We start from the raw sequence: 21,429 nt of genomic DNA on the forward strand, positions 1-21,429 counted from the left end.
CTTCTAGAACTCATCTTCTACTAGAACTCATCTTCTACTAGAACTCGTCTTCTACTAGAACTCGTCTTCTACTAGAACTCGTCTCCTTCTAGAACTCATCTTCTTCTAGAGCTCATCTTCTAGAACTCATCTTCTTCTAGAACTCATCTTCTTCTAGAACCCATCTTCTACTGGAACTCATCTCCTTCTAGAACTCATCTTCTACTAGAACTCGTCTTCTACTAGAACTCGTCTTGTACTAGAACTCGTCTCGTTCTAAAACTCATCTTCTTCTAGAGCTCATCTTCTAGAACTCATCTTCTTCTAGAACTCATCTTCTTCTAGAACCCATCTTCTACTGGAACTCATCTCCTTCTAGAACTCATCTCCTTCTAGAACTCATCTTCTTCTAGAACTCATCTTCTAGAACTCGTCTTCTACTAGAACTCGTCTTCTACTAGAACTCATCTTCTACTAGAACTCGTCTTCTACTAGAACTCGTCTTCCACTAGAACTCGTCTTCTACTAGAACTCGTCTTCTACTAGAACTCGTCTTCTACTAGAACTCGTCTTCTACTATAACTTTTCTCCTTCTAGAACACGTCTTCTACTAGAACTCATCTTCTACTAGAACTCATCTTCTACAGAACTCATCTTCTTCTAGAACTCATCTTCTAGAACTCGTCTTCTACTAGAACTCGTCTTCCACTAGAACTTTTCTCCTTCTAGAACACGTCTTCTACTAGAACTCATCTTCTACTAGAACTCGTCTTCTACTAGAACTCGTCTTCTACTAGAACTCGTCTTCTACTAGAACTTTTCTCCTTCTAGAACACGTCTTCTACTAGAACTCATCTTTTACTAGAACTCATCTTCTACAGAACTCATCTTCTTCTAGAACTCATCTTCTACAGAACTCATCTTCTTCTAGAACTCGTCTTCTACTAGAACTTTTCTCCTTCTAGAACACGTCTTCTACTAGAACTCATCTTCTACTAGAACTCATCTTCTACAGAACTCATCTTCTTCTAGAACTAATCTTCTAGAACTCATCTTCTACTAGAACTCATCTTCTAGAACTCATCTTCTTCTAGAACTCATCTTCTACAGAACTCATCTTCTACAGAACTCATCTTCTACTAGAACTCATCTTCTACAGAACTCGTCTTCCACTAGAACTCGTCTTCTACTAGAACTCGTCTTCCACTAGAACTCGTCTTCTACTAGAACTCGTCTTCCACTAGAACTCGTCTTCTACTAGAACCCGTCTTCTACTAGAACTCATCTTCTACAGAACTCATCTTCTAGAACACGTCTTCTACTAGAACTCGTCTTCTACTAGAACTCGTCTTCTAGAACTCATCTTCCTCGAACTCGTCTTCCACTAGAACTCGTCTTCCACTAGAACTCGTCTTCCTCTAGAACTCGTCTTCCACTAGAACTCGTCTTCCACTAGAACTCGTCTTCTACTAGAACTCGTCTTCTACTAAAACTCGTCTTCTAGAACTCATCTTCCTCTAGAACTCGTCTTCCACTAGAACTCGTCTTCCACTAGAACTCGTCTTTATCTAGAGCTCGTCTTCTTCTAGAACTCGTCTCCTACTAGAACTCATCTCCTACTAGAACTCATCTCCTACTAGAACACATCTCCTACTAGAACTCATCTCCTACTAGAACACATCTCCTACTAGAACTCATCTCCTTCTAGAACTCATCTTCTTCTAGAACTCGTCTTCTACTAGAACTCGTCTTCTACTAGAACTCGTCTTCTTCTAGAACTCATCTTCTTCTAGAACTCAGTGTTATTGGAAGGTCATTATTCTTGCTGTCCAGTCGTGTATATAGTTTATAGCTACTCGCCATAAAGTAACCATCCTCATTCAGGCAGCGGTGCTTTTGGCTCTTCTTAAGGGACTTCTGTCATTTGGCAGTGCTTCAGACCGGCGACAATATTCACATCAAGTGAAACCCCAACACCAACAACAACCCTGTGTCTCTACTGCAGCTACCAGGACATAGTATTGGCCTCCTTCTTCCCTCTACCATGGTCCTTACTCTATTGGTACAGGAACTATACTGGTTCTAAACATACTGGGTAGTCAAATGAACACATTTGGTCTAAATTGTACCGTTCACAGTCAGAATGTATGTATCTTAATCTCGTTTCATAGCTGTGCCTAGACAGAGTAATCTCTTCCAACATTATGTGCAGCATGAAGCTTATCTCTATAAAGAGACTGTTTTTTCTTGTTTTAGCATGAAACTGCTTCTGACTGAAAGACCTTCAAAGACCCTCTTTGTTTCTTAAAATGCATGGGTCTCATTTAGGTTCTTAGGTCTCTCTCTCTCTCTCTCTCTCTCGCTCTCTCGCTCTCTCTAAATCATAACGATGGCAAATATGCCAGGACCCATCTTTACCGCATAGCTGATCTGTAATCATAAATATTAGTGCTACATTTTTGTGGGGAAGGCAATTACTTTGAACAGTCAGAGTCAGTTTCTCATGGGGATTACATGCATTTGTTTTCATTTTCCTCGGGCATCACTGTGGCCTACTGATTTGGTACTCCTTGGGTGAAAAGCTTTTTAATGTGGAGTCTCTCTGTCTCTTTAGTCTATGGTGGTATTGCAGTGCATTTAAATAGGCTATCTCTATGGCTTCCCTTTCAACTGTATGAACTTGACATTTTGTGAGCTGTCTCCCCTTTTCCAAAGTAAACGCAAGATAGTAGGGTAAAATGGAATACAATGTTACTTAAAGCAGAGGAGTTGCACTAAGGAGGGCAGAGGGCTAAAACAAGTACTTAATTAAAAAGCACCGGGAGATCTCCAAGAGGGTAGTGTTACTTTGTTATCTGAAATGGATGGTCAGCATATAGTACAAGAAGAATCTGCTGAAGGGTGGCAGTGAGCGTACAGTACTGTACTATAATAGTTATTGAATATGACTCCAATATAATTGCATTCCAAGGACCCTTGATCATGGTTTGATGTCATTGTGTGTCATTGGTCTTATGTTATATGTGTACATTCCATCTGTCAGTTTCTTGTTTTTAAAATAGATTTATTGAAGATTTTTAGAAAAGCGCTAACGCTTCACCAATTGCCTTTTTTGGTTATGGGCATAACTGTTTAACTCACTGTCAGCATCCATTGTTTACATAGGCCTAAGTATTTTCTTAATACACTGATATTTTCCAACTGTATTTAGCAAATATTCTGAGGACATTTTCCATTTTTCTAACACGCAGTGGTGTAAAGTACTTAAGTAAAAATACTTTAATGCACTACTTACTTTTTTGTTTTTAGGGTATCTGTACTTTACTATTTATATTGTTGACTACTTTTTCTTTACTACATTCCTAAATATATTAATATACTTTTTACTCCATACATTTTCTCTGACACCAAAAAGTACTTGTTATTTGTTACTTGTTAATCAAATACTTTTAGACTTACTCAAATTGTATTTTACTGGGTGACTTTCACTTTTACTTTCGTATTTTTAAATAAAGATATCTTTACTTTTACTCAAGTATGGCAGCTCGGTGCTTTTTTCCACCACTGCTAATACAATTAAAGCACTTTCAGCCCAAAGTGTTTTGCTGCAGTGAGAGCAAACATCTGTTGAAACTAAAACAAACCACAGCTTATTTGTGTTGATTCTGGAAACCAGCTGTGTGAGTCTAGCGCCAGCTTACAAGACCACTAGTAGGCTATTGCAGTGTATGACATGTCATATAAGATAGTAGTGTTCAGGTGAAATGCATGTGAAATTCCCAGAAATCAAGTTATGAATGCATACGTCCCCACACTGATGAATAACTAAGCAATTAGTAACATACTCCAGGATGTACAGGACAGCACAGTAGTTTCATGTAGTCCAGTAAAATATGACTGAAACTCACAAACTATCTCTCTTCTTCTCTCTGTCTATACAGAGTGTAAGTGAGTTTGGCCTAGACATCATCGAGACCCCAGAGGGAGACAGATGGCCTCAGCTGATCGTCCAGCAGAGCCTGGACCGCGAGCAGAAGGACACCTTCGTCATGAAGATCAAGGTGGAGGACGGAGGAACGCCACCCAAGTCCAGCACGGCCATCCTCCAGGTCACCATCTCCGACGTCAACGACAATCGGCCGGTCTTCAAGGACAGTGAGGTGGAGGTGAACATCCCCGAGAACGCCCCCATAGGAACCTCCGTCACCCAGCTCCACGCCACGGACGCAGACCTCGGCTCCAACGCCCAGATCCACTTCTCCTTCTCCAACCAGATCTCCTCATCCACCAAGAGGCATTTTTCCATAGACAGCACCACCGGGCTGATCACTGTTAAGCAGCCCTTAGACAGAGAAGCCACTCCGGTCCACAAACTCATCGTCCTGGCCAGCGATGGCAGCTCCACCCCCTCCAGAGCTACGGTTATCGTCAACGTAATGGACATTAATGACAACGTTCCGTCCATAGACACTCGGTATATAATGAACCTTGTAAATGGAACGGTTCTACTGTCAGAGAACGCTCCTCTCAACACAAAAATAGCCCTAATTACAGTGACGGACAAGGACTCGGATCTGAACGGCAAAGTGACTTGTTACACTGACCATGACGTTCCTTTCAGGTTAAAGCCAGTCTTTAATGACCAGTTCCTGCTGGAGACTGCGGCCCCCTTAGATTACGAAACAACCAGGGAATATGCAATTAAGATCGTAGCGTCGGATTCAGGGAAGCCTCCTTTGAACACTTCAGCGATGGTTTTAATAAAAATTAAGGATGAGAATGACAACGCTCCCATCTTCCCTCAGCCTGAGATTCAGCTGTCCATACCAGAGAACAATGATCCATCCACGCAGCTCATAAAGATCAGTGCCACGGATGCAGACAGCGGACATAATGCAGAGATTATTTATTCTCTTGGCCCTGACGCGCCTGATGGGTTTAACATAGATAGACGGTCAGGAATCCTCTCCGTTGGCAAACGCCTGGATAGAGAGAAGCAGGAGAAGTATTCGTTCACTGTCATGGCGAGGGACAATGGGTCTACTTCGCTGCAGAGCAATGTCACAGTGAGGTTAATAGTGCAGGACCTCAACGACAACAGCCCAGCTTTCACCCATCCTGAGTATAACTTCTACGTGCCTGAGAACCTGCCTCTGTACGGGACCGTGGGTCTGATCACCGTCACAGATTCTGACGCAGGTGACAACTCTGTCATAACACTGTCCATCCTGAACGGGAAAGACAATTTCCTTATTGATCCCCAGACCGGTGTAATCAAACCCAACCTCACATTTGATAGAGAGCAGCAGAGCTCATACACTTTTATGGTGAAGGCTATAGACGGAGGGCAACCACCCAGCACTTCATACGCCAAGGTCACCATAAACGTTGTGGATGTCAATGACAATCGACCCGTTTTTGTTATCCCCTCATCCAACTACTCTTACGATCTGGTCCAGTCTACCACCAGCCCTGGGTCTGTGGTCACCAGGGTGTTCGCTATAGACAATGACACTGGCATGAATGCTGAGCTGCAGTACAGCATCATTGGGGGATCACCAAGAGGGCTGTTTGCCATAGACAAAACAACTGGTAATATAACTCTGCAGGAGAAGATAGTCTCAGCCGATCAGGGTTTACACAGGCTAGTTGTGAAAGTCAAAGACCTGGGCCAGCCGGAGTCCTTACACGCAATCGCCCTCATTCACCTGTTCATTAACGAGACTGTATCCAACGCTACCTTCATTCAAGAGCAGCTACGTAAGAGCTTGGAGACTCCATTGGACCGTAACGTGGGAGACAGTGAGGTCACACCCCAAGCCAACGGATACGTGATTGTTGTCATCGCTATTATAGCTGGGACTATGACAGTCATCTTAGTCATCTTCGTGACAGCTTTAGTGCGCTGCCGTCAGACGCCCAGACACAAAGTGGTGCAGAAGGGCAAGCAGAGCGGCGAGTGGGTGTCGCCCAACCAGGACAACCGTCAAATCAAGAAGAAAAAGAAGAAAAAGAAGAGATCCCCTAAGAGCCTCCTCTTGAACTTTGTCACCATAGAAGAATCCAAGCCTGATGATCCCAGCCAGGAGCACATTAATGGAACCCTGGACCTGCCTGTGGAGCTAGATGAGCAGACCATGGGGAAATACAACTGGGCCACTACGCCGACCACCTTCAAACCTGACAGTCCAGACTTAGCCAAGCATTACAAGTCTGCCTCCCCCCAGCCAACCTTCCAAATCAAACCAGAGACCCCGATGGCGCCCAATAAACACCACGTGATTCAGGAGCTCCCGCTAGACAACACGTTTGTGGTGGGCTGTGACTCGCACTCCAAGTGCTCCTCCACCAGCTCAGACCCGTACTCGGTCTCAGAGTGCAGCTGTCAGGGGGGATTCAAGACTTCTGGGCAAATCCACACCAGACAGGTAATTCATAACTTATTTTCTAAAGCCACCTACTGTTTCCACTCCCACTCCCCGTACCACTGTCCCTTTGTTGATAAGATGGAGGGTGATGGGTGGCAGCGGGAGGGAGACGGGAGAATGAACCACACAAAAAGTCCCATGTGCATTAATGTCATCAGCATTGAATATTGAGGAAGAATACCTCAGAGAGGAAGTAGTTAACTGAAGTCTGGCCAAGAAACTTCAACCAAATGAAATCTATCTTTACTTCCCAGAAAGAGGAAAAAAACGAAGACAGATTATACCTCCCTTTGCTATCTTGTACTATATGTCTAAAAAAAAACTTTAACCTTATTTGGGTTAATGTTCCACTTAAAAGTATAATGGAGGCAGTGGAATGGTGGGAACCAGTGTTAAATGAGAATCTTAAGTGAGAAAGGCTGGTGGCAGAGTAATAGCATGCTTGGGGGAGAATCACGCTACTAATTGAACTCTGCACAGCTGTATTTGCTGAGGACCAATGGATTAAAGCAGCTCTAAGCTTTTTTGATTGACACACCTGAAAAAAACTAGCATGTCTGACAGACAGAGAAAACCAAACAGAGTCTTTGATTTGACAGTCATCAGCTTAACAGATAAACGTTGGGTTTAATCAGCTGTTCACTTTCCACTGAAATAGTAGGACATGTATCCCCCAAGAGTGCCACTACACTACAGAATAATAAGACCTCATTAAATAATCCCAGATATTGGTTGCGTGCTGGAGATATTAAGTGGCGTCTTTACTGTGGAGGCTCTGAAGGCTTTGTGAGTGTGAGGGAGAGAGCAAAGCAAAAGGCAAAAGCAAGGCTCATTTGAATGCTAGGGTTTGGTCTGAGGCATATGATTCCCTAAGAGATGTGCCAAATGCGAAGTGCCCTAAAATATAACAGCAGCCCGGGAAAATAAGGTAAGGGGGGTGGAGCAGAGCAGAGTGGGGCGGAGCAAAGAGGGGATGTGCAGAGTGGGGCAGAGCAGAGCAGAGTGGGGCGGTGCAAAGAAGAGCGGGCTGGAGCAGAGCAGAGAGGGGCGGAGCAGAGCAGAGAGGGGCGGAGCAGAGCAGAGAGGGCTGGAGCAGAGCAGAGAGGGGCGGAGCAGAGCAGAGAGGGACGGAGCAGAGCAGAGAGGGGCGGAGCAGAGCAGAGAGGGACGGAGAAGGGTGGGGCAGAGCAGAGTGGGGCGAAGCAGATCAGAAAGGGGCGGAGCAGAGAGGGGCAGAGCAGAGAGGGGCAGAGCAGAGAGGGACGGAGCAGAGCAGAGAGGGGCGGAGCAGAGCAGAGAGGGGCGGAGCAGAGCAGAGAGGGGCGGAGCAGAGCAGAGAGGGGCGGAGCAGAGCAGAGAGGGACGGAGAAGGGTGGGGCAGAGCAGAGTGGGGCGAAGCAGATCAGAAAGGGGCGGAGCAGAGAGGGGCAGAGCAGAGAGGGGCAGAGCAGAGAGGGACGGAGCAGAGCAGAGAGGGGCGGAGCAGAGCAGAGAGGGGCGGAGCAGAGCAGAGAGGGGCGGAGCAGAGCAGAGAGGGGCGGAGCAGAGCAGAGAGGGGCGGAGCAGAGCAGAGAGGGACGGAGCAGAGCAGAGAGGGGCGGAGCAGAGCAGAGAGGGGCGGAGCAGAGCAGAGAGGGACGGAGAAGGGTGGGGCAGAGCAGAGTGGGGCGAAGCAGATCAGAAAGGGGCGGAGCAGAGAGGGGCAGAGCAGAGAGGGGCAGAGCAGAGCAGAGAGGGGCGGAGCAGAGCAGAGAGGGACGGAGAAGGGTGGGGCAGAGCAGAGTGGGGCGAAGCAGATCAGAAAGGGGCGGAGCAGAACAGAGTGGGGCGGAGCTCTATGGGATGGAGAATGATAGTGCAACAGTATGGTGGGTCACTAAGATCAAGGTAAAGATAGAGGCTTGGAACCAATAGCAAGAGGAGACAGCAAGATGGAAGCTAGGGACCAATAGAAAGAGGAGGTCGATAAATGGAGCCTTGGGACCAATAGAAAGTGGAGGGATTTAGATGGTGGCTTGGGACCAATAGAAAGAGGAGGTAGCTAGATGGAGGCTTGGGACCAATAGAAAGAGGAGGTAGCTAGATGGAGGCTTGGGACCAATAGAAAGACGGTGTAGCTAGATGGAGGCTTGGGACCAATAGCAGGAGCAGGAAGCTAGATGTAGACTTGGGATCAATAGGAGGAGGGTGTAGCTAGATGGAGGATTGGGACCAATAGCAGGAGGAAGTAGCTAGATGGAGGCTTGGGATCAATAGAAAGAGGAGGGATTTAGATGGAGGCTTGGAACCAATGAGAGGAGGGGCAAGCTAGATGGAGACTTGAGACCAATAGAAAGAGGAGGTAGCTATATGGAGGCTTGGGACCAATAGGAGAAGGAGATAGCTAAATAGAGGCTTGGGACTAATAGAAAGAGACGGAAGCTAGATGGAGGCTTGGGACCAGTTTAAAGAGGAGGTAGCTTGATTCAGGCTTGGGACCAATAGGAGAAGGAGATAGCTAGATGGAGGCAAGGTGGAGCTAGATGGATGCTTGGGACCAATAGAAAGAGACGGAAGCTAGATGGAGGCTTGGGACCAGTTTAAAGAGGAGGTAGCTTGATTCAGGCTTGGGGCCAATAGAAAGGAGGTAGCTAGATGGATGCTTGGGGCCAATAGGACAAGGGGGTATCTAGATGGAGGCTTGGGACCAATAGAAAGAGGAGGTAGCTAGATGGAGGCTTGGGACCAATAGGAAGAGGAGGTAGCTAGATGGGGGTAGCTAGATGGAGGCTTGGGACCAATAGGAAGAGGAGGTAGCTAGATGGAGGCTTGGGACCAATAGGAAGAGGAGGTAGCTAGATGGGGGTAGCTAGATGGAGACTTGGGACGAATAGAAAGAGGAGGTAGCTAGATGGAGGCTTGGGACCAATAGGAAGAGGAGGTAGCTAGATGGGGGTAGCTAGATGGAGGCTTGGGACCAATAGGGCAAGGGGGTAGCAAGATGGAGGCATGGGAACAATAGGAGGAGGGGGTAGCTAGATGGAGACTTGGGACCAATAGCAGGAGGGGTAACTAGTTGGAGGCTTGGGACCAATAGAAAGAGGAGGGATTTAGATTGAGGTTTTGGACCAATTGGAGAAGGAGGTAGTTAGATGGAGGCTTGGGACCAAAATAATTTGAGGTAGCTAAATGGAGGATTTGGACCAATACAAAGTGGAGTTAGCTAGATGGAGGCTTGGGACCATTATAAAGAGGAGGTAGCTTGATGGAGGCTTTGGACCAATATAAAGAGGTGGTAGCTGATGGAGGCTTTGGACCAATAGAAAGAGTCGGTAGCTAGATGGAGGCTTGGGACCAATAGAAAGAGGAGGTAGCTGATGGAGGCTTTGGACCAATAGAAAGAGTCGGTAGCTAGATGGAGGCTTGGGACCAATAGAAAGAGGAGGTAGCTGATGGAGGCTTGGGACCAATAGAAAGAGGAGGTAGCTATATTGAAGCTTGGGACCAATAGGAGGAGGGGGTATCTAAATGGTGGCTTGGGACCAATAGGAGGAGGGGGTATCTAGATGGATGCTTGGGACCAATAGGAGGAGGGGGTAGCTAGATGAAGGCTTTGGACAAATAGCAGGAGGGGCTAGCTAGATGGAGGCTTGGGACCAATAGGAAGAGGAGGGATTTAGATGTAGGCTAGGGACCAATAGGATGAGGAGATAGCTAAATAGAGGCTTGGTACTAATAGAACGAGGAGGTAGCTAAATGGAGGATTTGGACCAATATACAGAGGCGGTAGCTAGGTGGAGGCTTGGGACCAATAGAAAGTGGAGGGATTTAGATGGTGGCTTGGGACCAATAGAATGAGGAGGGATTTAGATGGAGGCTTGGGACCAAAATAATTTGAGGTAGCTAGATGGAGGCTTGGGACCAATAGAATGAGGAGGTAGCTAAATGGAGGATTTGGACCAATAGAAAGTGGAGTTAGCTAGATGGAGGCTTGGGACCAATAGAAAGTGGAGGTAGCTAGATGGAGGCTTGGGACCAATAGAAAGAGGAGGTAGCTTGATGTAGGCTTTGGACCAATAGAAAAAGGCGGTAGCTACATGGAGGCTTGCGACCAATAAAAACAGGCGGTAGCTAGATGGAGGCTCGCGTCCAATAGGAGGAGGGGGTAGCTAAATGGAGGCTTTGGACAAATAGCAGGAGGGGGTAGCTCGATTTGACGCTTGGGACCAATAAGAGGAGGTGGAGCTAGACGGGGCTTGGGACCAATAGGAGGAGGGGGTATCTAGATGGAGGCTTGGGACCAATAGGAGGAGGGGGTAGCTAGATGGAGGCTTTGGACCAATAGGAGGAGGGGGTATCTAGATGGAGGCTTGGGACCAATAGGAGGAGGGGGTATCTAGATGGAGGCTTAGGACCAATAGGAGGAGGGGGTATCTAGATGGAGGCTTGGGACCAATAGGAGGAGGGGGTATCTAGATGGAGGCTTGGGGCCAATAGGAGGAGGGGGTAGCTAGATGGAGGCTTGGAACCAATGGGAGGAGGGGGTATCTAGATGGAGGCTTGGGACCAATAGGAGGAGGGGGTAGCTAGATGGAGGCTTGGAACCAATGGGAGGAGGGGGTATCTAGATGGAGGCTTGGAACCAATGGGAGGAGGGGGTAGCTAGATGGAGGCTTGGAACCAATGGGAGGAGGGGGTATCTAGATGGAGGCTTGGGACCAATAGGAGGAGGGGGTAGCTAGATGGAGGCTTGGAACCAATGGGAGGAGGGTGTATCTAGATGGAGGCTTGGGACCAATAGGAGGAGGGGGTATCTAGATGGAGGCTTGGAACCAATGGGAGGAGGGGGTATCTAGATGGAGGCTTGGGACCAATAGGAGGAGGGGGTAGCTAGATGGAGGCTTGGAACCAATGGGAGGAGGGGGTATCTAGATGGAGGCTTGGGACCAATAGGAGGAGGGGGTAGCTAGATGGAGGCTTGGAACCAATGGGAGGAGGGGGTATCTAGATGGAGGCATGGGACCAATAGAAAGAGGAGGTAGCTAGATGGAGGCTTGGGACCAATAGAAAGAGGAGGTAGCTAGACGGAGGCTTGGAACCAATAGGAAGAGGTGGTAGCTAGACGGAGGTTTGGAACCAATGGGAGGAGGGGGTATCTAGATGGAGGCTTGGGACCAATAGGAGGAGGGGGTATCTAGATGGAGGCTTGGGACCAATAGGAGGAGGGGGTATCTAGATGGAGGCTTGGGACCAATAGGAGGAGGGGGTAGCTAGATGGAAGCTTGGAACCAATGGGAGGAGGGGGTATCTAGATGGAGGCTTGGGACCAATAGGAGGAGGGGGTAGCTAGATGGAGGCTTGGAACCAATGGGAGGAGGGGGTATCTAGATGGAGGCTTGGGACCAATGGGAGGAGGGGGTATCTAGATGGAGGCTTGGGACCAATAGGAGGAGGGGGTAGCTAGATGGAGGCTTGGAACCAATGGGAGGAGGGGGTATCTAGATGGAGGCTTGGGACCAATAGGAGGAGGGGGTAGCTAGATGGAGGCTTGGAACCAATGGGAGGAGGGGGTATCTAGATGGAGGCATTGGACCAATAGAAAGAGGAGGTAGCTAGATGGAGGCTTGGGACCAATAGAAAGAGGAGGTAGCTAGACGGAGGCTTGGAACCAATAGGAAGAGGTGGTAGCTAGACGGAGGTTTGGAACCAATGGGAGGAGGGGTATCTAGATGGAGGCTTGGGACCAATAGGAGGAGGGGGTATCTAGATGGAGGCTTGGGACCAATAGGAGGAGGGGGTAGCTAGATGGAGGCTTGGAACCAATGGGAGGAGGGGGTATCTAGATGGAGGCTTGGGACCAATAGGAGGAGGGAGTAGCTAGACGGAGGTTTGGAACCAATGGGAGGAGGGGGTATCTAGATGGAGGCATGGGACCAATAGAAAGAGGAGGTAGCTTGACGGGGCTTGGGACCAATAGGAGGAGTGGGTAGCTTGACGGGGCTTGGAACCAATAGGAGGAGTGGGTAGCTTGACGGGGCTTGGGACCAATAGGAGGAGTGGGTAGCTTGACGGGGCTTGGAACCAATAGGAGGAGGGGCTAGCTAGACGGGGCTTGGAACCAATAGGAGGAGGGGGTACCTAGAGTGTGTCAGTAAAAGCTTTTTAACCAATTCATTAGAATCTTTAATTGCATTTTTGAATGGTGTAAAAAGCAGTACATACATGTAGTTAGATAGTAGGTGGTTGGTATGGTAGAGAGACAGTATTGATATAGGTTAGGGTTCGTCATTGGTTGTCGTTACGGTGTGGCATAGATACTTTAACTACGCCATTATACATCATCTGTTTAGTCTGAGGAGAGGGTATTATTGTACAGTTTAGACATTTTGGAAACAAGGTCATAACATGGGATTCATTCATACAGTATTTAATTTATTTATTTTCACCTTTATTTATCCAGGTAGGCTAGTTGAGAACAAGTTCTCATTTACAACTGTGACCTGGCCAAGAATACAGCAAAGCAGTTCGACACATACAACAACACAGAGTTACACATGGAGTAAAATAAACATACAGTCAATAATACAGTAGAAAAATAAGTCTATATACAATGTGTGCAAATGAGGTAAGATAAGGGGGATAAGGCAATAAATAGGCCATAGTGGCGAGGTAATTACGATATAGCAATTAAACACTGGAGTGATAGATGTACAGAAGATGAATGTGCAAGTAGAGATACTTGGGTGCAAAGGAGCAAGATAAATAAATAAATACAGTATGGAGATGAAGTAGTTGGATGGGCTATTTACAGATGCGCTATGTACAGGTGCAGTGATCTGTGAGCTGCTCTGACAGCTGGTGCTTAAAGCTAGTGAGGGAGATATGAGTCTCCAGCTTCAGCTATTTTTGCAGTGCGTTCCAGTCATTGACAGCAGAGTACTGGAAGGAAAGGCGGCCAAAGGAGGAATTGGCTTTGGGGGTGACCAGTGAGATATACCTGCTGGAGCGTGTGCTATGGGTGGGTGCTGCTATGGTGACCAGAGCTGAGATAAGGCGGGGCTTTACCTAGCAAAGATTTGTAGATGACCTGGAGCCAGTGGGTTTGGCGACGAGTATGAAGCGAGGGCCAGCCAACGAGAGCGTACAGGTCGCAGTGGTGGGTAGTATATGGGGCTTTGGTGACAAAACGGATGGCACTGTGATAGACTGCATCCAATTTGTTGAGTAGAGTGTTGGAGGCTATTTTGTAGATGACATCGCCGAAGTCGAGGATCGGTAGGATGGTCAGTTTTACGAGGGTATGTTTGGCAGCATGAATGAAGGTTGCTTTGTTGCGATATAGGAAGCCGATTCTAGATTTAATTTTGGATTGGAGATGCTTAATGTGAGTCTGGAAGGAGAGTTTACAGTCTAACCAGACACATAGGTATTTGTAGTTGTCCACATATTCTATGTCAGAACCGTCCAGAGTAGTGATGTTGGACGGGCGGGCAGGTGCTGGTAGCGATCGGTTGAAGAGCATGCATTTAGTTTTACTTACATTTAAGAGCAGTTGGAGGCCACGGAAGGAGAGTTGTATTGCATTGAAGCTTGTCTGGAGGTTAGTTAACACAGTGTCCAAAGAGGGGCCAGACGTATACAGAATGGTGTCGTCTGGGTAGAGGTGGATCAGAGAATCACCTGCAGCAAGGGAGTTTGTAAAGTAAAATACATTTGCATTATAGATGCACAATACAATAGTATTGTCCTGGAATTAGTTTGTAGTTTTTAATGTTTTTTCTTTTACTGCTTTATATATATACTTGTTTTCATGATCATTGCTCACATCTAAAATGACACATTCTGGTGTAGTTTCATCATACGTCTTTAAAATATTTTATTTGATGAAGTGTTATATTTTGGGAATTTTGCTCTTGTCTATCTTGAGTTTTTTTATTGACTTCATTGTGGCAATCCTTTCAAATACCTTGTAGCATAGTTCTTACAAATGCATTGTCTATCATTTAACATTTATAGTAATTTAACAGAAACTCTTTAACTAGAACATTTTACAGTAGTGAGCGCATACATTTTTATACTTTTTTCTGTACTGTTCCCCGTGTGGGAATCGAACCCACAACCTTGACACAGGACCACTATCCACTGCTGCGTTATGTATGTAGACGTTTGAAGAGACACCCACACAGAGCAGATATTAATTTTCCCCACCCACCTTTTATTTAAAACCCATTTAAAAGCAACACTGCCATGGGACATTATACGTAAGCCTACTTGCGTAGCCAGTACAGCGTACTAAGGAACATATAATTCACTTGGGTTTGTAATGCTCCCTGTCAAGTTGTCAGAATGGCTTTGCACTCATACTTGTTATGCGCTGCCTTGAAATATCCCCTTAAATTATGCACAAATATTTAACCAATGTTTTACAATTCTGATGTATTCTTTTGTGTTTTGGTGGGGGCGACATTAATGGTGTATTTCAAATATTCCATGTCACTGATGTTGTTCGTCAGTGAGAAATATTTCTCCTTTAAACTAATCTGAATATGAATGGGTTGATGACTAAGTCAACGTTCTCCTCCGTCCTTGTAATGTGCCGTATCAACCGTTCCATCAGTATATTCTATCTTGTGTATTTCAGGGCTTGCTAATCTGAAAAAGGCTTTGCGAGTTGAATCAAATCATTATTTGTTTCTTATGGGGTAATTATTAGTCAGGCATTGCGAGTTTAATCACTTTTCTGTTACTTATGGGGTAATTATTGGTCATAATATTTGGTCAGATTCTGTCAAACACATGTTTTTTGGTCTAAAGTGGGACAGCGTTGTTCAAACTGAAAGACCAGCGCCACCTTAGAGATGTCAGGGTGATGGTATATCTATTATCTCTATTGTAATCTCCTGTCACCTGGAGTGTTTGAAAAGTAGGGCCTCCCTGTTGGCATTAGATGAGACAGCTAAGTGTGCTTATTCAAATCCTATACGTGAAGTAAATCAGGGTCTGGTGAGAATCTGGAGCTCAAAAGGCTAATTAAATGAATAAAAGGGTTAATCACTCATAATACAATATGATTAAAATCTCTGTAATTAGGTTTCGGGAGAAGATAATAGATAAAAGAGGAAAGAAGTCAATGTCCTTTAGGATTGTTAAGATTATATCAGGTATACCTAAATATCCTTGGCTGTCACTAGGTCTTTAATATTATTGGACCTCTGACAGCCAATGACTGACAACACTGGCTACAACTTCCTAGTTTTGACTTGTCTGTAAACTCTCGCTCCAATAGATTCCTCTTTTTAACATTGATACAGTTCAGATAAATTCAGATAAATGCTCCCCAGAATATTAACATTCATGTTTTTCTTCATCTCGTAAAATGAAAATGTTTTGTCGAGTGTAGAATTCACAATTGTGATCCGTTCAAGTCAGCCTGGCCTTAACAAAAGCAGCATATGGCAAGTTGACACCGCTCAATCTCCCTGAGCGTAAACCTGTAATACAAAAAGTCCAAAATACAGGATAAAGCAGATTGTGATGTTTTTATTTGTTCATGAAAGTGAAAGACAGTGATTTAGTTCCTTATGCGTGCTTCTTCCATTGACCTCTTACCTAAAGCAGCTAGAGGATAACGGATATAACAGCAAACGATCATTGAATCCTAATAGGAGACACAGGAGATTTACAGATGAAGGTCAGATGGATGTAGGCGCTAAAGAGGAAAGCTTGTCAAAAATACTTCAGAGACTACATATTTATGGCACCATATGGTATCTTAATATCCTAAGAGATCTGTTTGGTAGGATCCAATGCTGCTCAGTGCACCATAGCCTATTTTCCTCTCTCCCTAGCTTCCCTTCTCTCTTTTATTCCCTCCCTCATATCTGTCTTTTCTTTTATCTCTGTCTATCCTACCCTGTTCTCAGCCGGTAAGTTTTAGAGGTCAATCCCTCCCAGTGACGTGCGGGAAACCTCTGTCTCCATCTGTGCTTTAGTTGTGGCAGATCAAGTGAGCAACCTCCCTGGCTGGCTGAGTGATCTCAGACACAGGTATGAATATGCAACAGCAAAAAGGCCAATATGCTCTTTTGTTTGTCCCATATTCCACAGGGCCATAGTGCGTACCAGGTCAGTTGTTGATGTCAGACCCAACCTCCTGTGATTTGTGTATTTTCTTAGCTAGCAGGTCCTATTAACATACTCCTACTTAACATACTGTACACAGATATTACCATTTAACTTATGATCTCAGAACATAAACATTTGAAAGGATTGCAGATGTGATTATGTTGTTGTTGTAATTTACAATATATTCCTAAAAACAATCACTCTAGCTAAGTGTTATAGCTAACCCTTACAGAAAACCACATGATTTCACATATAGGAAAAAATCACATGATTTCACATATGGAAAAAATCACATGATTTCACATATTGAAAAATCACATGATTTCACATATAGAAAAAATCACATGATTTCACATATAGAAAAAAATCACATGATTTCACATATAGAAAAAATCACATGATTTCACATATAGAAAAAATCACATGATTTCACATATAGAAAAAATCACATGATTTCACATGAAATTTCACGTGCAACAGTTTTTTTCTCTCGCAAAAGTCAGTGCTTCTATAATCAATATCAGTAGGTAGGCCTAACGTAAGCAGCAGTGCAAGATCAGATTCAACATGATCATCCAGATATCGGCAGATGTGTCTTTTGTAGTTTTGGGGGCAGACCTAGTGAATGTCAGACGTGTACCTATCAAGAGGACCTACTGTAGGGTGCCAGAGTAAGGTTTAAAAGTATGAGACAAAATGCTGTTTTCAGGGTTAAACGAAGTGTTGCAGTAGGGTGGTGGATGTAATTACACATTTGGAGCTAAATCAGTTGAATAGAATTGCATGCTCTGATAATCACAGTAAAATGCACAAGCTTATGCTCACATGTAGCATTCTTCAAGGACTTTCATCTGGCAAAATTATACCTGATTGTCAGGTGTGTCTTGAAGAATGCTTTTAAAAATTAAAAATTAAAAATTGAATACAAATGATCTAGAGATTTGTATTCATTGTTCGAGTGTAATAGAGTTTAACAGCTACTACAGATTAGATTTCTAAGAGCTGGATTATATTGTAACTTCAATCTCCCTATATCTGTCTGTCTCTCTATATTACAGGAGACGGGACTGAAACCACCACTCTATGACACACTCTGTGGCTCAGGTACAACTCGCTGCCACAGGATAAAAATCAATCTCTAGCTGCCAGTACCTAGAGAGAGAAAGAGAGAGGGAGAGAGAGAGAGAGAGAGGGAGGAAGGCACAGATGAAGAGGTGGATCTCATACTATACAGTCTCTACAGCCTCAAAACACCAACCATCAAAAGGAATATGTTAATTTGTTTTTATTTTTTTTGTGGGCGAAAAAAAAAGAAGTATTACTTGAATAATTTTCACCGAAATGAAGACACGTTGTTGCCTGCCTGAAACTTGACAAAGCTCTACTTGTGAATCCTGTAGGAGGGTTTGAAATACTTTACAGAAACCCTATACCATCACTTATCTCGTATCTATCTCCTAGATGATGACACGTTATGATCCGCCCTGTAAAAACAATGAATAGTTATTCTGTACTGTATTCTGTAAAGTATGTTTATATGTATGTATATTTATCACAGAGTTCACTATGTTTATATTTATTGATTCTGTTTGAGTAAAGTTTGACCTACACTCTTAGAAATAAGGGTTCCGTAGGGGTTCTAAGGCTGTTTCCATAGGAGAACCTTTCTTGGTTCCAGGTAGAACCCTTTTTGGTTCCAGTTAGAACTCTTCTGGATTCCATGTAGAACCCTCTGTGGAAAGGCTCCTACATGGAACTCAAAAGGGTTCTACCTGGAACCAAAAAGGGTTCTTCAAAGGGTTCTCCTGTGGGGACAGCTGAAGAACCCTTTAATGTACTAGATAGCACCCTTTTTTTCTAAGAGTGTGCCAGGAGGTTGTTTTATGTCACTTGCTTTTGAATCCATTGAATTCACAATTTTTTGGGCTCATGGATATAGTGACTGGTAATGTATGATGCTGCAATCTTGGCCTAATGCAAATGGACTTAATGCAAATTGGTCTACTGCTAATGGGCCTACAGCAAATGGGCCTACTATGTGACTGTTCTGCCCATGTCACCATGTACCTTTATGTCAATGATTGCCTCGTATCATCCCATACACTTACAGTGCCACTGTTACTGTTAGTAGTGAGGAGAGTGGCTAGTGTTAATATGTATGGCCCACTGGACTGGAACACCACAGCTAGTGTAAGTACTGACAAGTGTGGCTAGTGGTTGGCCCACTGGACTGGAACACCATATTGTCTACTGATTGTCACCGTAGGACAGTAGGGAATTGTACCTCATAATAGAGAGCAGATCAATATTTTGAGTCACAATCACAACGGACCGAAAGGCTTTGTTCATAAAAGAGTACCGTGGTTTAACCTTAGTGTACTAGAGTCAGTCAGACAGCTTCACAGTAGAGCACCATGGTTTAACCTTAGTGTACTTGAGTCAGTCAGACAGCTTCACAGTAGAGCACCCTGTTTTTTGTACCTGTATTTAACTAGGCAAGTCAGTTAAGAACAAATTCTTATTTTCAATGACAGCCTAGGAACAGTGGGTTAACTGCCTTGTTCAGGGGCAGAAAGACAGATTGTCAGCTCTGGGATTCGATCTTGCAAACCTATCGGTTACTAGTCCAACGCTCTAACCACTAGGCTACCTGCCGCCCCGTCAGTTAGAGTCAGACAGCTTCACAGTAGAGCACCATGGTTTAATCTTAGCGTATCGGAGTCAGCGAGACAGCTCCACAAGTCACAGCCGATCTAACCTGTGAGATATATTGTTACAAATTATAAAATGATTATTCCAAGTGGTAAAACTCAGGCAGTTTAAAAAAAATAAGTAATGCAAACTAGTTTTTTCTTTTGTGCACTAATTTATATTGACGCATGATTTATTCAATTGAAATTAGAGGAGGGATAAACATTGGACACCGACACGGGTAGATGTAGAGCAAGCAACGTTCAGCAGGATTCAATATATTAACAGCAATAAGGTGACATTAGGAAGAGAGAAGGGTCTTTTGGTTCTGGTTTGGTATCCACACACAAATATATGCCTCTACTGCATTGTGTAAAACACTTGGAGTCATTCATCGTTGTTACGTCCTGATCTTAATTACTATCTTCAATACTACACTAATAAACAGCTTGGTTTGGTTAGCACTGTTGTCAATAGTCATGATGTTTAATGGTTGTCTTATAAAGAGACTGCTTTGGTAGACGAGGCTGTATGCACAGTATGTATGTCACATATACGATACCTTCCTAATGATTCAAATCGTTTCTGGAGAAGGTACCGGATGTAATTATGGTATCAAATGTAACACTACTGAGTAGAACCACAGTGTGAACTATACAGAGCATCTTAGCACTGTAATCATCATTAGATGTACCCGATCTTTGTGAGAAAAGAGAAAAAAACATACATGAATACATGAGACAAGACAGCTTCTGTTGTACGGGAGACAGATGACGATGAAATACCAACCTCACTTTTATTCAATGTGAAGTACAATATGCTCCTTACCTACTCTTTGTAATTAACTTTGATTTGCCAATTATGTGAAGAAAAACTGTATATAAATGTTTTGTTTATGTATGTGTGAGCTTCTGGAATTTATTAAAGTCTTTTTGCATTGTATTGCACATTTCCCATGACTCTTCTTATTAATCAGGACATTGGACCTTCTCATTGCATTATATTAATCTGTCTGTCCTTCCTTCTTTATATTATACTGTCTGTCCTTCATTATATTATACTGTCTGTCTGTCCTTCCTTCATTATATTATACTGTCTGTCTGTCCTTCCTTCATTATATTATACTGTCTGTCTGTCCTTCCTTCATTATATTATACTGTCTGTCTGTCCTTCATTATATTATTATGTCTGTCCTTCCTTCATTATATTATACTGTCTGTCCTTCCTTCATTATATTATACTGTCTGTCTGTCCTTCATTATATTATACTGTCTGTCTGTCTGTCCTTCATTATATTATACTGTCTGTCGGCTTTCATTACATTATACTGTCTGTCCTTCCTTCATTATATTATACTGTCTGTCTGTCCTTCCTTAATTATATTATACTGTCTGTCCTTCCTTCATTATATCATACTGTCTGTCTGTCCTTCCTTCATTATATTATACTGTCTGTCTGTCCTTCATTATATTATACTGTCTGTCTGTCCTTCATTATATTATACTGTCTGTCCTTCCTTCATTATATTATACTGTCTGTCTGTCCTTCATTATATTATACTGTCTGTCTTTCCTTCATTATATTATACTGTCTGTCTGTCCTTCTTTCATTATATTATACTGTCTGTCCTTCCTTCATTATATTACACTGTCTGTCTGTCCTTCCTTCATTATATTATACTGTCTGACCTTCCTTCATTATATTATACTGTCTGTCTGTCCTTTCTTCATTATATTATACTGTCTGTCTGTCCTTCATTATATTAAACTGTCTGTCCTTCCTTCATTATATTATACTGTCTGTCCTTCCTTCATTATATTATACTGTCTGTCTGTCCCTCCTTCATTATATTATACTGTCTGTCTGTCCTTCCTTCATTATATTATACTGTCTGTCCTTCCTTCATTATATTATACTGTCTGTCTGTCCTTCAATATATTATACTGTCTGTCTGTCCTTCCTTCATTATATTATACTGTCTGTCTGTCCTTCATTATATTATACTGTCTGTCCTTCCTTCATTATATTATACGGTCTGTCTGTCCTTCCTTCATTATATTATACTGTCTGTCCTTCCTTCATTATATTATACTGTCTGTCTGTCCTTCAATATATTATACTGTCTGTCCTTCAATATATTATACTGTCTGTCTGTCCTTCAATATATTATACTGTCTGTCTGTCCTTCCTTATATTATACTGTCTGTCCTTCCTTCATTATATTATA

At 43.8% G+C, this 21,429-nt stretch overlaps 1 protein-coding gene across 2 annotated transcripts in view; it reads left to right on the forward strand.

The window, feature by feature from the left end:
• Positions 1-21,429, forward strand: part of LOC139574647 (protocadherin-11 X-linked-like) — a 320,987-nt gene that overhangs the window by 22,692 nt on the left and 276,866 nt on the right. The window contains exons 3-4 of one of the 2 annotated variants that reach the window (XM_071399406.1): positions 3,921-6,407; positions 17,570-20,144. In XM_071399406.1, coding sequence (XP_071255507.1) covers positions 3,921-6,407; positions 17,570-17,653 — 2,571 coding nt within the window. In that variant the 3' untranslated portion in view covers positions 17,654-20,144. Of the gene's footprint in view, positions 1-3,920; positions 6,408-17,569; positions 20,145-21,429 lie in introns of those variants that run through there. The other variant, XM_071399405.1, reaches the window with a different exon arrangement.

Source organism: Salvelinus alpinus, chromosome 4, assembly GCF_045679555.1.
Source record: "Salvelinus alpinus chromosome 4, SLU_Salpinus.1, whole genome shotgun sequence".
In the NCBI taxonomy this organism is placed as follows: Eukaryota; Metazoa; Chordata; class Actinopteri; order Salmoniformes; family Salmonidae; genus Salvelinus; species Salvelinus alpinus.